This window comes from Semicossyphus pulcher, unplaced genomic scaffold (genome assembly GCF_022749685.1).
Source record: "Semicossyphus pulcher isolate SPU_LCO1_2020_fin unplaced genomic scaffold, fSemPul1.0.p SCAF_27, whole genome shotgun sequence".
In the NCBI taxonomy this organism is placed as follows: Eukaryota; Metazoa; Chordata; class Actinopteri; order Labriformes; family Labridae; genus Semicossyphus; species Semicossyphus pulcher.
Window position 1 is genome coordinate 2,034,848 of NW_027211701.1, and position 26,041 is coordinate 2,060,888.

A 26,041-nucleotide genomic window follows, 5' to 3' on the forward strand; every position below is an offset into this window, starting at 1 on the left:
TCTCTTTACTGCTCATCGTTGTCTGTATTATATGTTCTGCTATTGTGATTACATTGCAGAAGCGTCCTGATACATGCTGTAGTGATAAACAGTCCTCATTACGGGCTATCTCCAGTTGTATGAGCGTGTCCAACACAGACAATCTCCCGCTGTGAGGGACATGTGTGAAAGGGCAAGTCTGGAAAATGTCAGGACCTGAATGTCTTGAAATTGTCTGGAAATTGTTCAGAGTTAATGTGTGAAAAGGGCTCAATTAGCTGAAATCTAATGAAAAAAGAAGAAAAATACTGCCTAGCACGGCTTTAAAGTCGAGCTGAAACAGCATTTCGAGAGTATCTAGCTTCCGCATCGCGACGTATTTCCGAGTGAAACAGGACGTGCAGGCGGGACATATCATTAGAGGGATTTGATTGGGTCGTTGAGAAGTGGGCGTAGACAGACGTTCTCCACAGCGCAGTAGCTAGCTAACTGACCGAGCGTTCTTGGTGCTCTGCGGCTAAATGTTGCAGATTGATTGACAGGTGGATGTCATGATATTGTTGGTTGAAATTGGTTTGTACTAGCTTACGTAAGCACACGTGATATTTTGTTTTACAGGAAGAAAAAAAATATTGGATTTTGATATAAGAATACGAAGAAATTGATTTTCTGTACTTTTTTTGGCCTATATTGTCAAATAGATGCACAATAGTACCGGGGATGTGATCTAAAAGGATTAAAATGACATTTTTCATTTCACCTCGACTTTAAAACACTTTAACCATCTTTGGTGGATTTTTACAAGTTATCAAACAACAACTTTGACTGGCATGTAACAGCACCTGTTAAAAAACTGTCACAATAAACTATCAGGATATGAGCCTTTTAGTTACACTGCGCAACAGCCTTACGCACACCCGGAAAAACATAACCCCACGTGTTGTGGGCCTCATTGCGTCAAGCGCGCAAATGGAAAGATCGCCTCCGTAATAAATTAATTTTGCCTTCAAAATAAAATGAAACAATAAGGCATTTCAGAAAGTAAGTGATTAAAACATAGTTTTTAATCGTATGGTTTCAACGGTTACACATTTTTGAGGTCGTTTTTTTTAACCATAAATTATACACCATTGATGCAGTGATTTAAAACGAAATATGAACATTATATTTTAATGAATTAACAATTTTATTTTCTCTTCGTCTTTATCTAATTCAATTTAACAATGAAGAGTAGTCCGTGCTGTGAAAATGACAAAATAACATTACGTGAATTTTACAGAATTGGCTTTTTATCTAATTTAAATTTTTAGAGTATTGAGAGTGATTTTTAAACGTAAGAGTCAAGGACGCTTTTATTTTTAAGGGTCAAAGCGGAAGTTCTTCGGTGCATCTTGGCTAAGCTAACACTCCTCCGGCGTTACATGAGGTTCTTCGCAGCGCGGATTCAGTAGCTTAACAGACAAACAGGTACTACTTTTAAAAGTTCATTACTGTTACTGTGCCAACATGATGTTTGTGTAAAGTCTTCAGCAGCCTCTGTGGTCAAACTGGTTTGCGGCTGTTGAGCCTCCGTAACTTTGTATTAGTTCTTGTTAGCCTGTTAGCTTGCTAAGTTTGTCGCCTGATGCTGGGATGGATGTAGCCCATATTATACTTTAATATGTTCAACGTGTTGTTTTTGAGACCACAGACAGAAATTATTTTCAATGATTGCATTCATCAGTGCAAGAATAGATAGAGAAAATGGGGTTTGCAGTAAAGGCACGTTTCAAATACAAAATAAAGTTAAAGTGAATATCTAAACTCAAGATGCCATTTTGTCCCGAAAGTTCAGTGTTGAATTGAAGCTATTATTACTAAGGATGCACGATTTTGTACTTTTTGCCAATGTCCGATATGCCGATATTTTCCAACCCTTTTTGCCGATTGCCTATTTTGGCACCGATATAGTACGCACATGTATTTTTTCCACCTTATTGCAGAGAACATCAAGTCTCTCCTATAGTGGAATTGATATCTTAGTGTCCCACTGGCAGATGCAGAAATAACATAATAGTGCTTTTTAAAATGTACACATTCACTGCGAAATATAAGAAAACTACTTAAACTTAGGTTATGTACAAAATGTGTACATATTACATATTTATTTGTATGTTACATTTTCTTTCAAATAAAACTAATATTCTTCGACAGGCTTGGACAATGATATTTGGCCCCTCCTCGCATGATGACCGATGCTAAACAACCATTGCAAATAGCAACCTTGCTGTCCGTTTCGGAAACTTTGAAAAACTGCCATACCACAGACATCTTGCACCCTTCATGCTTGGCGGAGGAGGCGTGGTGCATGCAGCGTTTAAATTGCACTATTTAACATTATTAAACCTCTTTTAAAAGAATAGAATAAAAGACCACGCAGCTCAAATGTTTTCTAATACAGGGATTTCACCATGTATGGGGAGTTGTTTGTGATGTTTGACAGTTAAAGGAAGCAGGAGAGATTTCTTTTGAGTTCTTCAGAGAATGACACACGTGTGTTCAGGACAGGATCAGAAAAGGGATGAGACGGACCGGTTTTTTCACAGGGGCCAACAAAAATCGATACAAAATGAAAGTTGCTTTAATGCATGGCTTAATTGATCGGGAAAACCGGCTGCATTCCCCGTCAAAAGATACTGGCCGCTGGGGCCAACAACTGGGCCCACTGCATGCACCTTGAACCAAGTGTTAAATTGAAGGCTCGATTAAAGAGGCAGTTATTTTGACTCTTTAATTCCATGTGTAATCTGAAGACCTTATTTTGACATTTAAAGTGTGTGCGTAATTTAGATGGAGGAAAAACAGTCAGAGGAGAATGGACAGCCGTTACGAACTCACAAGGAGGAGGACGAGGAGATGGAGGTTACCGTGACGACACCTCCAGAGAATCTCAGCGTAAAACGCGAAGATACACAACCACATCCAGAGGAAACAGGAGATGTGCACACAGACTCAACAGCAGCAACGCCTTCTTTACACAGTGAGTGTAAGACAGAGGACTGTGATGATGAAGATTCAGAGGATTCTGACAGGTATTTACACACACACACACACACACACACACACACACACACACACACACACACTCCTGGGTACCAACATTTTGCACTACATTTTGTCTTTGTATTTGATGCCGGTCAAGTTTTCTTCCTCTCTTTTCCTTAGCGACAGCTCGTCCTCCTCCTCCTCTTCTTCTTCCTCTTCCTCCTCCTCCTCTCCCTCTCCCTTTGCCCGCGTGTTGGAGGAGGATGACGATGACGAGGGTTTCAGCCAACCAGCGCCCATCAAGACCAGAGATGAAGTCCTGCCCGAGGTCAGTTTGTGATTGGAGCTTACTGTTTGGTGATAATGTCCTGCTTTCACTGCATTGTTTTCCCACTATATAGACTGTTTGTGATTACAGTGGTAACTGATGGTGATGTCTGGGGAGAGGGGGGCTTTAATATTTGATCTGAAGCCTCTATTGTTCCAGGCTGTAGTTTTATCTTTAGTACAGGACTGTGACAACACTGTGATGAGACTGTGACAAGTTTCTAACCCCTTAAAACCCTTTGCCTTTATCCCATGAGAAAAGAGCTGACATATCATGACGTCTGTTTTAAGGAGCTGCCTGCAGTGGAGGAGGTGTCTGTGTCATTACCAGAGGATGCAGAACTGCAGCCTGTAGGAACCATCTCCAGTATAATACAGCAACTTGGTAAATATACACAAACACACACACACTCAAAATCACGTCTGAATTTTGGCAGAACTGGAAACTCGGGGAAGAACATGAAAGGTGGCTTTAAACGTGTATTATGTCAGCTCGGTTTTTAACCCTTCTGTCTGTGTCTGCAGTGATCATCCAGTCTCTGAAGGACACGCCCGCTCTAAATGATGACAGCATCATCTTTAGATCTGACAGGGTGGCAGTGGGGAAGGTGAGTGGACCAGCAGAGACCGTCACTATGCTTCTTTTACTCTGACCCGTGGGAAGACTCGTGTTTGTTCTTGTCTCGCTTGTCTCCACGTGTTCACATTCAGTTGTTTCTGTGTTTCAGGTGTTTGAGGTGTTCGGTCCGGTGTGCAGTCCGCTCTACATTATGCGCTTTAACTCTGCGGATCAGATCAGCAGCAAAGGGCTGACAGAGGGACTCACTGTTTATTACACACCCAACAGCAAAGAGTACACAGCGTACATCCTCACCCAGCAGCTCAAACTGTAAGTACACACATTTCACACATCTATATTTAAACTGGACCTTTTGTTAAATGTGAAACAAAAATAAAGCATTTATAGAAATAACCTTGTATAGATGTTTAATTGGGCGACCACCTCTGTCAGTACGGGTACTGAAGGGACACTCTGAAGCTCCAGTTGTTATCTGTAAGCTGTTTAATGCTAGTCGACATTCATTCTTCAAACTATATGAAGAGTGATTAGTGTTTAATTGTGTTTTAACGTTGTTGATTAAAAACACCTCAGACACGTCGTTTACAGCAGCGTCTCTGAAATGAAAATGACCGTGAGAACAGTGACAGTAAGGATTGAGCTACAGGCACTGTTTAGAGGAAAATCAAATGTCGTCATGTTCTAGAAGGATGACAAGTTTTCAACTGTTTCACAGGACTGGATATAAATCATGGAGCACATTAAAGATGGACCAAAATACAGATTATATACTTTATTTTGTTTGCCTAGTTTTCACTTAATGTGATGAATTGAAGTTTGTTTTCTGATCAAACCAAACTGATGTAATGGTGAAAATGTTTTTTTATTTTTTCAGTTCAAAGGGCTCAGATGCTTCGTGGAAGAACGACCAGGAGCCACCAGCAGAGGTAAGCACACAGAAGTTTAAACATTGTTGTGTAAGGGCCTGTGTCCAGTGTTTTCAGCGCTCAGTGTCCTCGGCGCAAAAACGCCCTCAGTGTCAGCTGCTTATTAGTCACGGCCCTCACAGCACTCTCTGTTGAAAATAGTTCTGGAACACCGCTGCGCTCGTCAGTGTCGCCGCTCCCTCACCGACCAATCAGAATCAAGAAGGGGCGGCATTTAAGATGGCGGAGGAGAAGCTAATCCCTTTTTCTTTGTAAAATTTCCTTGAACAAAAGCAAAAATTAAGCATACAGAGAGATTTAAAACTGACTTAACGCTCACTACCAAGGGAAGCAGAAGTGCCGCCAGAAAACTTTCGGAACCTAGCAACAGTGACAAACAAACAAACAAAACATTATATGGTTAAATAATAAAGAATACGAGCGATATAACTTAACACAAAGAATGTAGTTAGAAATGTCTGGATGTCTGCTGATGGAGAAGATTCAGAAAAATGCTGTTGTCTTTATCACAAGAGTCACTCAATATGCGTCTGTGCTCTGTGCAGGCTTTGGATTATAGTGACGACGAGAAGGAGCAGGAGGCTAAAAGGAAAGGGAAAAACTCCAGAAAGAAGAAAGACGGCAACAACACAGGTAATCACACACACTGTATCATCTATAAGACACTAACTGACACACCTGGATGGGTTGAAGTTTTACTCTCCTTACTTTTCTGTGTCTGGTATTTTCCTCTTCTAGATAACCCCGCCCACAATACCCAGAACACCTTGCCACAGCAGCGAGACGTCAGGGGTTTCCCACCAAGACAAGCAGGGCCTCAGTTCAGGCACCAGAACCCGAGACATAAACACCCACCGTTCCAACACAAACACACTCAACCCAGACACACACACCCACCACCTGGACACACAAGTGTCCCTCCCATGTACCTCCCCCCTCCCTGCCCTTACCTTCCTCCGCCCCCTCACCACTTTCCCCCACCAAACTTCCCCCTCTACCCTCCTCCTCCTCCCTCATACTTCAATCCCTCTTTCTCCTCTCCTCTCTGGCCTCCAAACTCTGTCCCCTTCTCTACCCTTCCTCCTCCCCCTCCTCCTCCTCCTCCTCCTCCTCCCCCTCAGTGATTCCCAACACACCCTCTGTATGTGTAGACGATGATTATGTAATAAAACGTTTACTTTACATATCTCACGAAGCAAAATGACTTGCTATGACCAACTGAACACTCACATTTTTTAAATATTATTTTAAATGTATTTTTTTCCAAAAGCTTGGAACACTTTCTGTAACAACTCCTAACCTTCCTTTGAGAAAGTAGTCCCTGATTAAAATGGTATTTTTATTTTTTATGTTTATTATAGAGGCATCCACTTTCTCACTCTCAGTTGTCAAAAACCATATAAAGTGAAATCGAGTATTTATGACCCTGGCCCCTATTTTTCTTATGTTGGGGTCTGAATGGCAGAAAAATGTTTTGGAGCTGCTCCTGTTGATCGCCTCAGCCGGCAGCTTTGAAACGTGCTGTAAGGGCGGCAACATAATTCTTCTGGGCAAATGTGCACAATCAAACAACAACATGACAGAAAGGATCCCTACAGACCAGATTATTTTTTTAAAACAAAAACAGCTGTTGCGTCACTCTCTCACCTGTGACAGCCGAGTTAAATGAAAGCATGTTTAAGGAGACCTTGAGAAATTTCCCTAAACTTTTAGTTGTAATCTCAAAGATCTCAGTTTCGTTCTCTTTGGCGCCACCTATGGCGACAAAACGGTAATTGCGGGAGTACACTGCCCAGATATCCAGACAGTGCTGCATGTGTGACGTCCACGGTCGGCTCCGGTTGTAACTCTTGATTTTCCTGGCTGACGGTCGCTTTCCTTTTCAGACTGTTTGCTTCATCTGAGCGTCGAGTTTGTTTCTTCTTCTTTGGATTTTCACTTCTTGTTGAAGTTGTATCTGTAGTCATCCATCTTTTCTTTGTTTGTTCAGCCATAGTAGATTACTGTTTACCCACAACACTTGCAGAGAGCGGAGAAGCAGCCGCTTTGCTCCGCCTACCCTCTCTGGCAGACCAACCACTGCTGGCTGATGGAAAACGCGTCACTAACTGGGCGTCGCACCAGACGCCGAGTCCATAATAATACTATATACTGCAGATGTAAAGGCTTTCATCAGTGGGCCACAGGCTCCGTCACCATGTGTTACCTCATTCAGAGAGAGAGACTTAACAGACGTTTATTTACATGAAGATCTTTGAGATTATATCTTCAAAGGCAGAATCATGTGCATCCTAAGTATGTAGAGCACCATGGCATACAGTTCTGTCAACTAACCAAATAAGAAACGTACATGTTCAACTTATCATTTGACAAATTATTTTTATGTTGTAGAGTAAATCATTTTCCATCCATACATTATCTATACCGCCATCCTGTTCAGGGTCGTGGGGAGGCTGGAGCCTATCCCAGCCTCTCACACTCACACCTACAGGCAATTTCAGAGTCACCAATGAACCTAACGAGCACTAACCACTGCTGCACCGTGCCGCCACATATATCATTATGGTCCACATGAACAACTTATGTTTCAGATGTAAATTTACGTGTCCTTATTGCTGAATAGTGAGTGGAAATATTCCATTTCACTGGAGCTGAGTTGAAACATATATTTGTAGACAAACATTTGATTTATTGATTATTCACAGAACAGTTGTAGTGATCCGTAGACCACTGTGTTTGAAGTCGCACGTAGATGCGAATGTGTTGTGGTCGTGTCTCGTCATGTGTTGGAGAACTTCATCTGCTGTGGGATCTGTAGAAAAGAACGAACGGATGTGGTCTGTTGACTGTTTCTCCAACACAAATTCAGACTTGTTAAGCTTTTTTACTGGCTGTGAATGAGCCCTGAAACCAGGACTTTGTCACTCATGTCATGTTGTATTCTACTGTATATATTAATATCAGCATTGTCCCCATTCAGTGCTCTGCTTCAATGGGAAATAAATGTCTCTGTGTAAGATCTACGTCAGTGTTTTGAGTCATTTTTCACTTGTGAAACACTGTTGTGTAAAGCTGCTGCTGCTGCTCTTCCACAACCTTTCTCAACAGGACGTTTCTACACCAAGTAAATCTAGTTCGAGACAAATCAGTGAATACATTACTGAATATTTAAGTTATTGAATTAATGGTACTAAGAATTCTTAAGCTAAGATTAAATCTGAAACATGAAGCTTGAAACCAGGTCGTCCATAAACGTTGACGGACATCAGTCCAAGGTCATGATTATTAAAAATCAAAGCCTCATCCTCTGAGGATTTATAGAGAAGTGTACGTTTCAATTCTTGTCTCATCTAGATTTCTGTAATAACCTCTACATTGGTATTACTCGTGCCTCCTTCCAATCGCCTTGCATTGCTGGCAAATAACCACTGTGGGGTTTTTACAGTCCGATCCCCAGAACCTGGTGAAATCTGGTTTGCTAAATATATGACACATCTGAAAAGCGTATTTGAAACACTAAAAACACAATTTACAGCCTACCAACTGTTTTCGCCATGTTGAGTTTGCAGTCCTGCTAGCCACCTGTGCAGTAGTTGAGCTCAGCCTACGGTAGCGTTGATTGTTGTGAGGGTGGCGGCTGCACTGGTGGTCATGACGCCGCATGTCCGATACCAAGCTTTAGCTAGATTATAGCACCATTGTCTGGGTAAAATACTGTAACACAATAAAATACCTCTCTCTGAATCTTACACTGGTATATTGGTCGCACTGGTATCAAGGACGCAGCGCACAGATGAAAAAATATATTCAAAGTGCCTCCTAAACACCAAATTCTACAGAAATGAAAAAAAACTTTTACCTTTGTAATTTTTCATTTCAGGAGGGGAATCTCCTCCCGTGTGTGAGACACTGAGCCCTCATGGGATGCCCCTATAGTTGAAAATAAGATGATTCTACCTCGTTTTCATGAGGTTTCACTGGTTGGAGCCAGTAAACCCCATTTTGGGGTTTGTTAGCATGTTAAAAAGTTAGCATGTAGAATTGTAAACATAATCGTATAACATAGTCGTACTCACATGATGTAACATTTCAATTGAACGACATTAACTTTCTGCACGCTGGTGCCACATGGTATACAGCTGAACTTTCTCAGCAGTGTGAGCTGCAGGAGCTCTTCTGTTGGATCAGACCACATGGGCCAGCCTTTGCTCCCAATGCGCATCAGTGAGCCTTGGCCGCCCATGACCCTGCTGCCGGTTCACCAGTTTTCCTTCCTTTGACCACTTTTGGTCGGTACTGACCCCTGCAGACCGGGAACACACCACAAGAGCTGCAGTTCTGGAGACGCTCCGACCCACTCGTCTAACCATCAGAGTTTGGCCCTTGTCAAAGTCGCTCACATCCTCACATTCGCCCAGTTTTTCTGCTTCCAACACGTCAACTTCGAGGACAAAATGTTCTGCCTAACATATTCCACCCACTGACAGGGGCCCTTTTAACGAGATGATCAGTGTTATTAACATTAACTGTCAGTGGTCATAGTGTTATGGCTGATCGTTTATATTCTCTGAACTCTAAAACTTAAACACGCCCCCCAAAATGTTTACAAGGTCTGGAGATGCAACACTTGATGAGACAATACTTCCTCTACAAAACACAGAAGGAGTGACAGACAGGAAAAGGTGTCGGTGTTGAAGTGTTGCGAACATCAGACATAAAACACATCCTCTCACTCCTGCCGCTCAAAATGGCCGTCTTCTTTCACTCCAGTGAGACTGATTTTAACGCTGAGGTTGGCGAGTATGAGGAGTTCCCACAACCTGAACCTGAGAACGCTGCTACAGAGAAGACGACAAAACCCAGTAAGAGATTAGAGACACCTGAGATCAAGTGCTGCTGTGGTATTGTTTCAGTTTAATATGACTCATATACAGTAGCCTACTGTGCAAAAGTTTTCGGCAGGTGTGTTGAAAAAAAAAAATGCTGTAAACTAAGAATGCTTTCAGAAATGGAAGTGTTAAAAGTTTATTTTCATCAATGAACAAAATGCAGTGAATGAACAGAGAAATCTAAATCTAATCAATATTTGGTGTGACCACCCTTTGCCTTCGGAACAGCATCAATTGTTCTCGGTACACTTGCACACAAGGAACTCGGCTGGTAGGTTGTTCCAAGCATCTTTGAGAACTAACCACAGATCTTCTGTGGACGTAGGCTTCCTCACATCCTTCTGTCTCTTCATGTAATCCCAGACAGACTCCATGATGTTGAGATCAGGGCTCTGTGGGGGCCATACCATCACTTCCAGGTCTTTGCGCTGAAGATAGTTCTTATTGACATTGGCTGTATGTTTGGGGTCGTTAATACATGTGGGGCCAATCATACGCCTCCCTGATAGTATTGCATGATGGATAAGTATCTGCCTGTATTTCTCAGCATTGAGGACACCATTAATCCTGACCAAATCTCCGACTCCATTTGCAGAACTGCATCCACAAACTTGCAAGGAACCTCCAGCATGCGTCACTGTTGCCTGCAGACACTCATTATCGTAGCGCTCTCCCGCCCTTCGGCGAACAAACTGCTTTCTGCTGCAGCCAAATATTTCACATTCTGACTCATCAGTTCAGAGCACCTGCTGCCATTCTCTGCAGCCCAGTTCCTATGTTTTCGTGCATTGTTGAGTCGCTTGGCCTTGTTTCCATGTCAGAGGCTTTTTGGCTGCAACTCTTCCATGAAGACCACTTGTGGCCAGACTTCTCCGGACAGTAGATGGGTGTACCTGGGTCCCAATGGTTTCTGGTATCTTCTGATTTCAAAGGGAAATAAGCTCGATGTGTTTTTCATCTGCTGCACTTCGTTACCTTGGCCGACCACTGCATCTACGATCCTCAACGTTGCCTGATTCTTTGTGCTTCTTCAAAAGAGCTTGACCAGCACATCTTGAAACCCCAGTGTGCTTTGAAATCTTTATCTGGTGATGCAGTATAACTACCTTGTGTCTTGTTGCTGTGCTCAGTCTTGCCATGGTGTCTGACCTGTGACATGAAACTGTCTTCCACAGCCTCACCTTGGTAGCAGAGTTGCTGTTCCTCACCCAGTTTTAAGCCTCCTACACAGCTGTTTCTGTTTCACTTAATGACTGTGTTTCAACCTACATGTGAAATTGATGATCATTAGCACCTGTCTGGTATAACTGGTTGATCATACACCTGACTATAATCCCACTAAATCCCTGACTTTGACCCTGTAAGAGTTGATGCTGGTTTGAAAGCAAAGGGTAGTAACACCAAATATTGATTTGATTTATATTTTTCTTTTGTTCGCTCACTTATCATTTTGTAATTTGATAAACATAAACAATTATTATTTATATTTTTGAAAGCATTGTTAGTTTACAGCATTTTTTCACCCCTGCCTAAAACGTTTGCACAGTACTGTTTATTAACACTGTGCTTGTTTAAGTGGGTTTTTACCGAAGAGAATAGGGGCCACGTGGAAAAAAAAGAGTTCAAAGTTTTAAGTTAGATTTTTATTCTTTTGCAAATAAACTCTAATACTTTTTTTTTACATGAAGCCCTAATGCTCTTCCACACATTTAGGAGTAGTTTGGGTGTTTGAGTTTGTATTAAACAGCTATATTCTTTGACTGAAAGGACAACAAAAAGCTTATGTTCTGTGTGTGTGTTACAGAGTGTCGACATCTCAGTGTGGTTCTGCTGAGCTTCGGCCTGCTGTGTGTTCTTCAAGCTATCCTCAACATCTCTCTGAGACTCGCTCTGAGTGAGCCCACGAGTAAAGGTAGAGGTAAGTCGTGTCCCAATCCGGGGGCTGCATTAAAAGGATTAGAAGTATTTGACGTATTTGCCGATTGCATCGCAGCAGTGTGTCGAAGGCTGTCCCATCTCGGAGGCTCCTTCAGATGTGGCCGACAAACACTCCTTTTCCTGAGCCACAAAGGATCCATTGGGTGCATCCTTTGCGGCCCAACTTATCCCAGGATTCATTGCGCTACAATTCAAACAAGATGGCGGACTCTCAAGCAGCCGATGAAACAAATTATCTTTAACATAAAATATTAAGTTACGTGACGTTACTAATGATAGCTAGGTATGCCAGCTAACTACCTGTTGCCAGGCGACATGGGCGGGGTTTGGTGATGCAAGACAAAGGGCGGGAACAGCTGGTGACGCAAACAGGAAATCCTCTGTAGACCAGACCGTCTCATTTCAGTTCGGCCTTAGCGTCTACATAGGCTACGAAGGACGCATCCTTCGTAGCCCACGTCCTTCGATGCAGCCCTTGAATTGAGACACAGCTATAGACAGTATATAAGAAGTGGACACAGCCACTGTGACGTTACCCATTGGTTTGACGACTAATGTTTTGAAGCTTTAAGTCTGGCATTTTGGTCGTCACTATTTTATTTCTATGGAGCCAGACTGTCCCATATTTGGATGAGGGCCTGGATACACATTGCAAGGTGTCTATCGTAGTTAAGCGGTCACCTTGGTAGCAACTTGTCCATGACAGGTAGCCCTGCTAAGGCATAACCTGCTTTACCGTCTGTCTGACTCTAAAGGGGACCATCACTGACTAAATGAACATCATGCTGTATTGAAGAAGACTTGAAACCAGAGATTGAGACCATAAACACGTACAGAAAATGTTTACTTCTATATAATCTGACTTCTTGTTGTATCCAGCGGAGGCCTTACAGATTGGTTTTATTTGCTTTGAGAATTCTGCTTCCACACTAATACAATGCAAGTAAAGGGAATTTAGTTTGTGGTGCTCATAGAATTAACCTGATCATCAACAGTGAGTGTTCCTTGTTCTCTGTTGTGTAACGACACTGTTCTGTATGGTCACATTGTGTCAGGTTGGTTGTGTAACTGTTTGTGTTGCTGTGTTGAGTTGAGACAGAGGTGCGGAGCTGTCCACGAGGCTGGCTGATGTTCGCCTCCAGCTGTTACTACTTCTCCTCGCAGCGGAGGAGCTGGGACGACAGCTTGGAGGACTGCGTGCAGAGAGATGCCAACCTGGTCATCATCGACAACAGACAGGAACAGGTACCTTTATTTACCTGCACACCACTGCATGTTTACAGTTCTGTTATATCCTCATTTTTAAATTGGACAACAACCTAAACTGACCTTCAACTTCCAGGTGCCCTCCCGTCCTATCCTACCTGCCCATACATAAACATTCTTTCAAAATGAAAGCCTAAATAAATGCTTAACTATATTAATAACACAAATACTATCAAACTAAATCCTGTATCGACCTTTAATGGAAAACAACAAATAAATAAATAAATGACTAATGTAAAATAATCAATTCATGCAAAACAATGTGAATAGCTCCAACATATAAAAAGTTATAAAAGTTACACATTTTCACATGGCAAATTCAGTAATCTCCTAATTAGATAGCTACGAGCTAAGCTAACAAGCAGGGTATGGTGAGAGCAGAGACCCATATCTGCTCATTTTTGCAAACATAAATTAATGAAAAAAAATGATGATTGACTTTTATTCAAAGGAAAAACAGTGTGTCAGACTTGTTGGACGGTCTGTGAATACAAGAAAGTGCACAGCAAGACAGATTATTTGTCTGATATTTACATGAAAAATCTCAGAGGCCACGCCCCTAATGATGCGACACTTTAAGCCTTAATATAATGTAAACAGGTGAGTTATATAAAGAGAGAAATTACATATAGAGATCAAAACTATTTCTTCTGTAAAGTTTAACATGGGGCTTTATGGGGACTGACTCACTGCTGGAGACAGCCTCAAGTGGACACCAGAGGAGCTGCGTTTTTTTGTACTTGCGTGTTGGCTTCATTTTTCAGCCCAAGAGGTAGCCACGATTAGTGCATGACACAGGAAACTAGATTTATAAAATGTAAACATATACAAGGACACAGGATATTGAACTGGACTGTGTGTGAAACTTCTTTTGTGTTAAAGTCTGTCGTTTATGAGGACGTTGGTGTCTGACAGGATTTCCTCACTGGATTCACCGAGGCAGCGTGGGTCGGGATGACCGACAGGGAGGAGGAGGGAACTTGGATCTGGGTGGATGGCACAGTAGTGGAGAAAGACAGGTGAGTTATTCAGAAACATATGAGGAACTGTGCTGTACAAATAAATGTTTGTTGTTTATGTGTTTATGATAGCAGTTTAGTTTCAGATAGCAGGCCTCTCTGATTGCAAGGTTTTCCTCGGAAGTCTGTCCACAGGGGATCAGAGCTTAGCTTCTGTGTCATTACTCTTGTTGCTCTTTCAAACAGAGCCATGCTGATTGCAATCTACTGTAGGAAATACACTGAACATCTCAACCATCTCTTTAAATTTGCCAATAACAGACGAAGAGCAAATCCTGTTTCCTATGAAACTGGAGACATACTGAGCTGAAAACAATAAACAAGTCAATAGAAAACTACAGCATGTCTCTAATAGAAAAGGGCCAGTGTTAAGGCTCTGTCACTGATCATCATCGATACAGTCCGAACATAATCAGCTAAAGAAATGAGTAGATTCATTAATATATTGTATTAATAAGTGATTGTTTTTCTGTCTGTAGGTTGCGGTGGGCCTTGGGGCAGCCTGATGACGCGTATGGAGGAGAGGACTGTGGTGACATTCACACAATGATCGATTTTATTGGCTTGAACGACTACAACTGTAGCACCAGAAACCAGTGGATCTGTGAGATGCCGTTACAGTAGCTTAAACTGTGTTGATATGTGTAACACACCGTCACCTTAATTAGCTGTAATGGTATAACTGCTGCAATTGTATCTGTAATCTGTTAGCGTACTACACCACGCCACATTAAACTGTCTCATGGCTCAGCCTCTCAGAGGGGATCCAAAAGTAGTTCCTCGAAGACTCTATGCAAACTATTGTGAGAAGTTCTCCTAAATCCTGCCTCCTGTTCTAAGTATCATCTTAAGTTGCATTCTCACTGGTCAAAAAACCCGCTGACACCCGGCTTTTGGGAAAGGTTACAATCGGCATTGAGACCCGGGTCAATTATTTCCTCGGCCCAGATCGGCATTGATGGGAACACAAAACCTGTCTCAACACGCTAATCTCCGCCTCCTTTCCGGCGCGATGCTATGCTCTGTCGGTAACTTCTGCGACTTCTTGTCATTTCAGCTACAAATTCCACCCGTCTCCGTCTGAGCGGCGCTTGAACATTGTTCCAAATTTGTCAGCGCCGAGTTTGATAGCCAGACTGAATGAGTAATAGATACAATAAAGACCTAACCACCGTAACATTTTACTAATCCTGTCTCCGGCACGTTTGTGACGTTGGTGACGCAGCAGAAAAGAGACCGAAACAATACTCCACTGGCAATGAGAAAAGAGACAATCAGCATCTATACACGGGTCTTCCTGGGTCTGAAAAACCTGCGTCAATGCACTCATTTCAGTGGGAAAAGGGTATTATAGGCCACTGTCCGTGCCTTCATCTCCTTTTGGCTCCAATAATGCATTCAATATTCACCAATCAGCTGCAGCCAGACCTCTGATGAACACACAATGCGAGAGATCTCTTCATCCCTTGTTCACTTTAAGATCTAGAAGCTACTTTTAAAGCCGCCTGTATGTTTGCTCTGTAATTATTTTTTTCATCTTATGTCCTTAGTTTGTTCTTTGTCCTTTTTTGCTTGTGTTGGGATTAATATTAAAGCTCTGAATAAATGACTGTCAGCATTACTTGGATTTGTGTACATCACGTTAGCTACAGCTTGGATGTATTAAATAATTGGTTAACAAGATCACAGTGATTCAGACCTTCTCTTAAACCAATTCTGCTGCAGCTTGAAGTTAAACCAAAGATATATTGACCTCTAGTGGGGATTTCTACTGGGCTCCAGGGTTGGGTGCAGTTTAAATCTGATCTTCTGCAACACAGAAAAATGTCCTCAGAAGATGATTTTGTTGCATACATCTCAGATTTGAAAACGTCATCAACTTTAAAATGCAGCTCAAGCTAGGGACAACTCTTAAGATTTACAGAGATGAATTATGTGTGCTTGAGATCTATTCAGAAACTGATTTTGGTGGAAAGTTTAGGGTACATATTTTGTCATCTGTACTTTTACATACAGTGACCTTTGTCCTAAACAAATAGATTACTGAGCCTTGTCAGACCACACTGAGGTAGAAGACCTTCAGACACTGATAAAAACAGGGCACCTGGATGTCCAAAAAACAGAAACACCAACTGATAATGTGCATTTCTTATCCCAAGATTAACTGAACCTCCAAGTTGGAATCTAGTTCAAGAGAAGGTAAGTCGCTAAAACAGATATCAACATATAAATTCATCAGGAACTGTTTAGCTGTTGGAGAAGACATGAACAAAATTACATTTTTCTTAAGCTACACCACCCAAATCTCCCACCAGGTGGAGCTAAAGTTACACATATTTACCTGATAGGGCACTGTGTGTAAAAGTTCATGCTGAACTCTCAAACAGCATGAAATGTAAATTGGGTTCACCTAAAATAGTCTCCCTATAATTTTGTCTAAACAGTAATTATCTTCCATGATAGTGTCATGGGATGTATGCAAATGTATGCTGATGACACTGTTGTATACTTGTATCCAAAAACAGCTCAGCCAGCAGCAGAAAAGCCAACAACTGCTATGGAAAGGTTCAAAGAGTGGCTCAATCGTGTCTCAGGCGTTTCGTTTTCCAAACTAAAATAACACTCCCTCATGTTGACAATCAAATAAAAGGTGAGAGTATTAACCGTCTATGTCTTCAACTGAGATGTTTATGCTGTGCAGTGTTGGGTAACGTCACTTTTAAAAGTAACTCGTTACGTTACTGCATTACCTCCTGAAAAAAGTAAAGTTTTTGATTAATTTTGCGTTACCAAAAATTAAACGCCTTTTGTGACTCATTCCACATGTGTGTTATATTGTCAAGACGTCGTGTTGCCCGCTGTACATCTACCTTTGAATGTATCGACTCTACCATCATTGCGAAGTCTCGTTTATGGTCCATAATCTGTAACTCTGCAGCCTTATAACAGGAATGACAGACGCAGTATAACCTTGTCAGGTCTTTATTATGCTAACAATCTGACAGAGAACTGGGCAGAGGCATACAGTATTAGGCACAGCTGTTTCCATGACAACAATACAACACAGGACCTTAGTCCCACCATTGTTGTGGAGCTGTGTTTAGCTGCAGATGCTTCTTCACGTTTGAAGTCGAGCTCTTCACAGCTGACGAGCACTTCTCCTCCAGACACAGCTTACATTTCACCGTCATGTTGTTCTCGTCCCTTTCACCCAAACATTCAAAATACTTGGAATGGGTCCACTCTGCCATCTCGTTAGTTGAATTAGCTAGCTACGCACATGCACTGACACAGCTGTGTTTACCTTCTGCAGGTACGCAGCTACCTGCTAAGAAGTAGGAGAGAAACAGAAACAGTGCTTCAGGGATTGATAGATGTTAAGATCTGTTACCGACAGTCGGTAAAGGTCTCTTAGGCAAATGTCTAGACTAGCCAGTACTCAATCCAAAAGGTTGCAATTTTTGACATGCTAGATACCAGCTTCAAAAGCCAATGAGTTTCCTTGCAAGTAGCCGATCCAGTGGGTTGATAGTCAGTGCTATTTTCCAACTGTGGAAGTAAATTTTCTCGCCAAATGAGTTGCTGTTCCAGTGAGCTGCTAGCCTTAATGTGCAAGTTACCAGCCTTGGAAGCTAATGTCCATCTTTGCAAACGGCCATTCCAGTGGGTTATAAGCCACAGCATACAAGTTACGAGCCTCAGAAGCTAATTCTTAGCCAAATGAGTTAGTGTTCCTGTGAACTGCTAGCCTCGGTGTGCTAGTTACCAACCTTGGAAGCTATTGTCCAGCTTAGCAGGTAGCCAGTCCAGTATGTTGCTGGCCTGGGCGACTAATCAAAAGCCATAGAAGGCAATGAATAGCCCAGACAGTTGTAGATCCAGTGAGTTGCAAGCCTCAGCTTTCTAGTTATCAGCTTTGAAAGCAACTGACTAACTGGCAAGTAGCTGCTTTAGTGGGTTGCTAGCCTCTATGCTAGTTAGATAGATAGATAGATAGATAGATAGATAGCACAGTTACACATATCACTTAACAGACGCCGACACACACCCGAGGACACAGATGGAATTTCATGCTGCTCAGGTTTTGGAGCAGAAATGGAAGCATCATTACTCATCGGAGTCAACACCTGTCACTCTGTGGTTTACTCAGGACACACACAGGCCGGCTCACAGGCACTCAGCCAGAGCGCTCATTTACATACTGCACACTAATAATAGCAATCACTGCATTTACACAGCTCTATAAGCTCTCATAGCCTGATGTATGGATAAATATAAATTCATTAACACAAACACACATCTACAAATACACGTTACAAAGATACTTTAAAGGTAATATCAGCACTCCGTGGTTAACAGTGGTGGTTGTTAGACGGGGTGTACCAGTGAAGTGTTTTGCCCGCTGTCCCGATCCGAGTTGTTTAATCTATCTGATGATACGGAGTCACGATCTGATACTTGTGTTTTCATTAGGTACATTGAAGTTATTAAAAACAATCCAATGTGTGTGTAGCATATTGTAATACTCCAGTCATTAACCTGGAATAACCATAGACTGGATAAAAAGATGGACGACATGACAGCTCCCTAAAAGTGAGTCCAAACCCTCTCTGTCGCCCCCTGCTGACTGGCTGCAGTATAGCTCATACAGCCTACCTCCTCCATGTTAACAGATGGGACATGAGTCAAACTATAAAATCGAAATACACGTCAAATACATTTTTCTCAAACATGGTTTCTGTCATTATAGTTAGTTCTTATCATGCTGATTTATGTCCAAGTGTTCATTTTTCTGACAAGTTTACTTTTAATTAGTTATTTAATGCTATAAAAAGGGGGTGTGGCCTCATGATTGACAGCTCTGTTGACAAATGGGGCTCCTGCAGCGTTCTGTTCCCGAGTAGCAGAGTAGAGGAGGACCGGCGAGAGGAGACGTAACTAACACTAACACTACAGTCAGTGAACTTTCCATAAGCGTGAATATCTGCTTCAGACCGACACAAGAAGCTGTTCTGCTGCAGACTGAGCCCACCTGAGGGCTCCAACACGCCAAGGACACCTGAGGGCTCCAACACGCCAAGGACACCTGAGGGCTCCAACACGCCAAGGACACAAGGTAAAGGTGTGTGTCAGGTAGAGGAAGGGGCGGGACGTCAATACTGCAGCTCCACCAGCCGATCTCTGCTGCACATGTAACTATACACAACTATACAGTATAGAAGCACATTATTATATCTTTTCAGTCCCCTTTAAAATATTCTTTCTGTAGCTAATTGTCTAATTTGTTGCTTTTTGTTCATCTTTGCTTCTTTCCTGATCACATTTGATACTTTACTTTGCAAACATGAATATTTCTGACTGATTCACAAAGAAACATAAACATGAAAAGAGCAATTTAAGAGTCTTTGTAGGAACATATAAATCCACTTGGGGAGGAAATGATGGCCCATACTGTGTGAGAGCTTTTCTACGCACACAAACTGCTGATAATATTGCTCATCTGATTGTCTTGGGGTGTTCCCTACTTCCCCTCTCACACCCATTGTGTTTCCTCTTATGTGTTACTCTATCTTCTATCTGTCTTACATCCTTCCAGCCGTGTTCCCTCTCACTGTCCCCCTAAGCTTCACCATTCCTCCTCCGAATCAGCAGTCTGCTGTAACTGAAGACTCTGAAGCTGTGACTTGTGACCAAGTAATCCCCACCATCCTGTAAAAGAGGGCTAAACTTGGACGCCGCCCGACTGACTGACTGAAATTAAATTTTAATAGCATTAAAGTAGCCCGGTTTAGGTGTCGTACATGTAATACTGTCATAAAATCATAAAAATGTAATCCATGACACAGCTGGAGCCTGTTTGTTTGTCTGCACTGAGTCCTATAAGATTTGCTGTTAGTGTAGACGCTCCTCGCTGGGTGTAAACTATTCCTGTGGGTATGCGTTTCTGACAGTTTAGGGGGGGTGATAAAAATTCTTTGCAGTGGTTCTGTGTGTCTGTGTGATACACGGAGAAGGGAGTAATGTTGTGTGTGAGTGAGATGCCAGAGAGAGAGAGAGAGAGAGAGAGAGCAATGTCAGAACACTTCTGACTCGTCCTGAGCCGGCTGCACATGGCCAGACGCTCAGTCAATGAAAACTCAGTTTCTCTTTTGCAACTTTGGAGGCTAAATCTCACGATTTGGACTATTCTGCCCCGTCACAGTTCCTTCTTGGTTCCTATCACTTCATCCTTTACTTCAAACCTTTACAGCTGGATTTCTGAGGGAGGAGATCCTGGTCCTGAGTGGTCTGGAGATGCAGAAGACCAACAGGAAGAAGCGAGCTCAGAGGACCAGCGCTAACCTCACCAAAGCAGCTCAGCAGTGAGTAACAGGGTCGAGTCAGGGACAGAAGCTCAGACAGCTCAGTGTAGGAAAATAAAGTCACACAAAATGTGTAATATTGTTTGTTTTATCCTTGATAAAGAGGAAGCACTTTTCTCACTCGTATTTTGGAGAGTGTTTGAAAGTTGGCCGTCAAGTTTCACATGATGATTATTTTTGATGGTTTATAAGGCTATCATCTCCTTCCCTATGAATCAGTACATACATGTAATTATCAGTGATAGTGGGGCTCATCCTGCTCACCTTCTAACCCACTAACACCTTTGCATGTGCTCTTGATGCTGCGGTCCGCAGGCTAACCGCAGGTAATCATCAATAGAAGGAACTTCCTGATATCAGTTTCATAGTTTTCAAACTGCAGTGACAACAAAATCTGACTGAATGCAATGAAATCTGATCGAGATGACTTCATCCAGAGGAAAGAGAAAAGATACCTGATGATAAGTTCCTGAAACATTAAGCCAATGACATGTTGTCTGTGGAATTCATATTAATGAGGCCAGCATTAAAATATATGTTTATGATGAAAAACAAACGAAAAGCTTCATGAATCAAGTAACCTGATAACAATCATGCAGCCATGAGATTGATCTCTGTCCGTCTGTTCGTGAGATAATTTTTCTAACCAAAAAACATCATGGCTGATTTGACCTTTGACCCCAAAATATAGCTCCTACACTTGATCTTGCATTGCTTTTAGAACCATGTAAGGCGATGCGAATGCAGAGTGCAGATTCTGAGGTCAAAGATCAAATCAGTATTCATGGTTTTGACCTCATGAACTATTAGAACAATATCATTTACAGACGATCATCTACTTGCAGGGCCTGCTGGATCAATCACTTTAAAGCTATTAGTTTTACTCTTCACGTGTCTGCTGCAGTTAGGCTTCGTAGGGCCGTTTGCATGCTGCATTTTTAATGCAAAGTGATCATTCAAGGCTTGTTTCTTGATATGAAGCTTTAGGTGGTTGATTTGATATAATTTAATATCAATACATCAAAGTAAGCATTTCAATTGTTCAGATTGGCTGGATGTTTTTCTGTATATTTTCTAAATGAACAAAAATATCATCAAACCTGAAACTCTATAATCTGTTTGTGTTCATCAGAGCTCCTTGTTGGAGTGGATGCATTAAATACAGCTGTCATCTTATCTTTAACCTGCAAATAGCAAAAATATATGTCTTAAGTAATAGAAAATATAAGAATGGGCAATGATGTATAAAATCTGAAAATCCCACTGTTTATACACTTCTGTATTTAATCTTCCTTTTAATCAATTAATTATGTTGGCAGCTTCTGTGCTGCATAGAAATTACCTTTGTGTTCAACTTCTAATTCAGATAAGTAAAAACCAGAAATATTATGTTAGACGGAGCGTCCTCTATGTGATACTCTGTGATATGACGTCCATTCACAGGTCAAATCAAAGCAGATCGGCTATCAGGTCCAATCCAATAACCTGAAGTGCTTGTGAAATAGTGATGTGACAAAGCCTGACATTTACCATGAAAAAAAAAAGTTTATATCACAAATAACAGTGTTCTGATCAAAAACAAGAATAAATAAACTTTAAATCTTTCACAAGAAAGATACATTTAAATTTAAATATTGTCTGTTTGGAAATTCACCAATAAAAAACAACCATTCAAGTTTATTTTTGTATGATATATACAGTGAAACATTTTTTCAAAGATACTTGTCAATAGCCTTGAATAGTGTTACTGTGTGTGTGCTGTGAAACCAAAAGCATGACAGCGACTGACTTTGTGGGTTTTCACTGTATCATTTACAGCGTTTTAGGAGAGGCATCATTTTTTTATTTGGTGCAGACAGCTGTAATCTTTAAGGCTTATCCCATGAGCCTCTGCTTGTGCATACTTAAGGATTCTCTCCTCACACACACACGCACACATACACACACACATACACAAGGACACACTTTAATACTGACCGTCAAAAAACACACGGAACAATAAGCTGTGAGATTTAACTTTACGTTACGTTACAATATAAAACAATACAATACCATACGATACACTCTATTGCCTCCGTAGCAAATTCGTCTTGTAAATATACATTGCTGCATACATTTAGCTTCCTCTACAATAGTTATAATAATTAAAAAACAGTAAAAAAATAAACAACAATCAACATGTAAACAGAGACATCACTTGTCAACAAGCTGCAAGGTTTAATTAGAATTAAGAGGTGACAATAAATGCAACCTGTATTGAATTTCTGTATAGAAACAAACCATTAAAAGGGCTCTGACACACCAGAGAGACGGTCAGCCAATGTCTTGCAATAAAGGAGCATCTGTGACCCTAAGCAGCAGAGCCTTTAAGTCCTGTAAGCTGCGAGGTGGGGCCTCCATGGATCGGACTTGTTTGTCCAGCACATCCCACAGACGCTCCATTGGATTGAGATCTGTGGAATTTGGAGGCCAAGTCGACACCTTGAACTTGTTGTTCCTCAAACCATTCCTGAACCATGTGTGCAGTGTGGCAGGGCGCATTATCCTGCTGAGAGAGGCCACAGCCATCACATTCACCCATTCACACACACATTCATACACTGATGGCAGAGGCTGCTACGTAAAGTGCCCAACTGTCAATCAGTTATCATAATCATACCCATTGGCTATGCCACTGGAAGCAATTCGGGGTTCAGTGTCTTGCCCAAGGACACAACGACATGTAGCCTGAGGAAGCTGGGGATCAAACCTCCGGCCTTCCGATTGAAAGACAACCGACTCTACCACTGAGCCACAGCCACCCCGATAAGATAAGTGATAAGAACTACATGAAGCTATTGGTTGATCATGAATGTTACAATTGACCACAGAGCCTGCCAGTGACAGAAATCCAATTCTTTTGCTTTCCCAAAGCCTCGAAGATTGATGCTTTGACACAGTCTTCAGAGTCTCATACAGACCAACGGAGTACCCTTCAGCATCTGCACGAGACTCAATGAGTTTTCTACTAAATGTAATGTAAACCCATCAGGGTCAGCATTAGATGCTTTGAGAAAGTGATCGTAGTGACATAGTAGAAAAAACAATTCTGCTGAGGTTGGCGGTCAGGGGGATGGATGGGCCAAACATCAGGGCCTTCACCCTAAAGACCGTTGTTCATGTGCCATGTGAATCTTAAACAACCTACCCCATGATGTTTTTCCTGACCTGACCTGCATTTAAGTTAGTTACATCAACGATATTACAACTGTTCAAACTTTAATATAACAATGATTCCATGTATGTTGTAAAATTCTCAGTGTTTACCTCACACAGACTGTTTTGTTTTATTCTGGCTACCAAAAATACATGTATGGCAATCAATTACTTTTTAAATTATTAACGCTGTATCATTCAGATAGAACAGGGTCAGGATCCTCTAATAGATTAAGATACAAATCTGTAGCACCTTCTCCACCCTTCAGTATATTTCAGTCATGTGGGAAGCACGATGTAGTCTAACACCTTTCTCTGGCTCCCTGCCATCACACTGTCTAGTCTTGCAGTCTCACATCATCATTTCTATTCTCGGATGTGGCATGTGTGTTTGTGAACGTCACCTTTTCTAATATTTCTTCTGGGATACGGGAGCACGAGAGAGATAAGAGATGAGCGACTTTAGAACAACATATAGACAAAGAAAAAACAAAACAAACCTGAAATAGACACGATATAATTTCTGTTTGCATTTTTATTGTCTGTCATTCAAGGAGCAAACAACTTGATTTATAACTGATTACTATTAATCAAATGTATTAGTCCTGTTCTTCCTGTGGACCAAATTAGGACGTCCTTACTTCTCTCTCAATAAATCAATTTTTATTTATAGCGTACAATCAAACAAAAGTTATCTCATGACACTCGAGCACTCATACATATCGAGCTGGTTCAGACTGTTCTCTCTGTAATATTATCTACAAAGACCAAGCTCTGTCCACTATAAGCAAGCACGCAAGTTACACGAGAAAAAAACGGTTAAAACTTCCTGAAGAACTGGCCACAGGGGTGGACAGCCATCTGCCACAACCTTTTACTGGTTGACCAATCAAAACCAAGAAGGGGTGGGACTTCTGATATCAACTCAACAACAGTGGTGGAAGAGAAGCTTATCCTTTCTTTTTTTGAGGGGATAATTCCCAGGTGTAGAGCCGTTGCTAATGCCAGGACATGATTTCTGTCCATTGTTTCTCTGTTTTCTTTGATACATTTCCTTTAATGAAAGTAAATATTAAGTATGAAAAGCAATTTATAACAGACTACGGCCACTACCAAGGGAAGCGGAAGTGCCACCAGACAGCTTTCGAAACCTAGCAACAGTAAGCGACAGGGGGAAGCGCTTTGAAATTGAGGTCATGGGTGCCAGTAACCAGGTTACCATACATGACCCTTGTTTCCACGTTTCATCAGTTCTCAGAAGATGGATATCCCAAATGTTCAGAGCAGTAGTTTCCACTATTTTGTCGCACATTTCGAACAATATATGCCCCCCCACCCTCCCTCAGGATCCAATAGGTGCCTCAAGTATAAATATTCATAGATTGCAGAAGAGTGCGCGTAGTATTTCATGTTCTCGAGAGAGAGGAGAGGAGATCCCCATGACCACGCTGCCACAAATCATAGACAGTTTATGACGAGCGGCTACTCGGGCCAGTTCTGCTCAGACGTTCTGAAATGTCGGTCATGCGACAGAAAATATAGCAGGCGTCTCACCTGACACACGGGGAGAGTGCACAGAGAGTACTTGAGTGTGTGCCAGCAAAGAGTGGAAGGCCAAAAATTACCCTGAACAAAATGTACATCTCTACCGATATTTCAATTGTTTCAATTTATTGTTAGATTTGGTTCTTCCGTGACGAGCAATAGTCTATTTTAAATTGATTAGTTTTATTACGAATACTCAACCCTTATGGCCCTTCAGATTGCATCTCACGTACCCAGTGTGTCTACAGTTAACTTGGAACATATAGAGAAACTGACAACACCCAGAGTATTTCTCAATCCTCAGCACACTCTGGGACATTGAGCATGGAAAGAATTTTTCTTAACACATAAATATGTTTAGTTGGAGGAATTATCATCACACAAACAATTTTTGTTGTTGTGTGTTCCCCAATAAAATGCTTTAATAAATGTATTTGCATGTTTGCTACTATCCACAGAAGCGAACAATAATAAACTACCCTCAGGCAATCTAGTTGTTTTCCCTCTCTCCATGTTTTTGTTGGTGCACAAAATTAACCATCATGCTGAGAATTGAGGTTCATAGGTCCCACGGTTTTCTTTACTCTCTGAGAGTTGAAGGCCACGTCGTTGAAGGAAATGTCCTTTTACAGAACTGTTTCTGCTAGTCTTTGTACAACACCATCATTTCTAGAGTCTAACTGAAAGTGTGCACCATCATCCCCATTTGTTCCTCACATCTTGCCCTTCAATGGCACAGGGTAAAGGTCAGAATTCAAACTATTGAGAATAGAACTTTTGAGAAGTCGGCTAAAGCTTCATCCTCGCCAAAGCCAGCTACTGATCTGGGCAATAATAAGCCCATGCTGGTAGCTAGGCTGGACATTTGCTTCCTCAACTTGTAACAAGCGTGCAGAGGCAAGAAACCTGCTGGATTGCCTACTGGCAAGGCATGACATTGACCTCCGAGGCTTGTAACTGCACACAGAGGCTAGCAGCCTCTGGATCTGCA

At 41.7% G+C, this 26,041-nt stretch overlaps 2 protein-coding genes across 3 annotated transcripts; both read left to right on the forward strand.

Moving 5' to 3' along the window:
• Nucleotides 1-1,379: 1,379 nt before the first annotated feature.
• LOC138604946 (H/ACA ribonucleoprotein complex non-core subunit NAF1-like) lies at nt 1,380-7,843 on the forward strand. 2 transcript variants are annotated; one of them, XM_069676984.1, is made up of 9 exons: nt 1,380-1,446; nt 2,809-3,050; nt 3,184-3,331; nt 3,622-3,715; nt 3,856-3,938; nt 4,059-4,219; nt 4,785-4,836; nt 5,382-5,469; nt 5,575-7,843. In XM_069676984.1, exons 2-9 carry the CDS (start codon nt 2,809-2,811, stop codon nt 5,958-5,960), a joined length of 1,254 nt encoding a protein of 417 aa, XP_069533085.1. In that variant the 5' UTR covers nt 1,380-1,446; the 3' UTR covers nt 5,961-7,843. The 2 variants fall into 2 exon arrangements, with proteins under 2 accessions (XP_069533085.1, XP_069533086.1); XM_069676985.1 differs by having other exon boundaries at nt 1,403-1,446; nt 2,793-3,050.
• Nucleotides 7,844-9,583: 1,740 nt separating this feature from the next.
• LOC138604771 (CD209 antigen-like protein C) lies at nt 9,584-15,115 on the forward strand. Its single transcript, XM_069676760.1, has 5 exons — nt 9,584-9,698; nt 11,530-11,637; nt 12,754-12,908; nt 13,845-13,948; nt 14,428-15,115. Exons 1-5 carry the CDS (start codon nt 9,584-9,586, stop codon nt 14,570-14,572), a joined length of 627 nt encoding a protein of 208 aa, XP_069532861.1. The 3' UTR covers nt 14,573-15,115.
• Nucleotides 15,116-26,041: the final 10,926 nt, after the last annotated feature.

Bases quoted from the DNA above. Each gene is read 5' to 3' on its own strand.
- LOC138604946 (XM_069676984.1), top strand. From the start codon at position 2,809: ATGGAGGAAAAACAGTCAGAGGAGAATGGACAGCCGTTACGAACTCAC. The intron at 4,220-4,784 runs GTAAGTACACAC...TTATTTTTTCAG, and splicing joins CTCACCCAGCAGCTCAAACT to TTCAAAGGGCTCAGATGCTT. The intron at 5,470-5,574 runs GTAATCACACAC...TTCCTCTTCTAG, and splicing joins GAAAGACGGCAACAACACAG to ATAACCCCGCCCACAATACC.
- LOC138604771 (XM_069676760.1), top strand. From the start codon at position 9,584: ATGGCCGTCTTCTTTCACTCCAGTGAGACTGATTTTAACGCTGAGGTT. The intron at 9,699-11,529 runs GTAAGAGATTAG...TGTGTGTTACAG, and splicing joins AGAGAAGACGACAAAACCCA to AGTGTCGACATCTCAGTGTG. The intron at 11,638-12,753 runs GTAGAGGTAAGT...TGCTGTGTTGAG, and splicing joins GAGTGAGCCCACGAGTAAAG to TTGAGACAGAGGTGCGGAGC.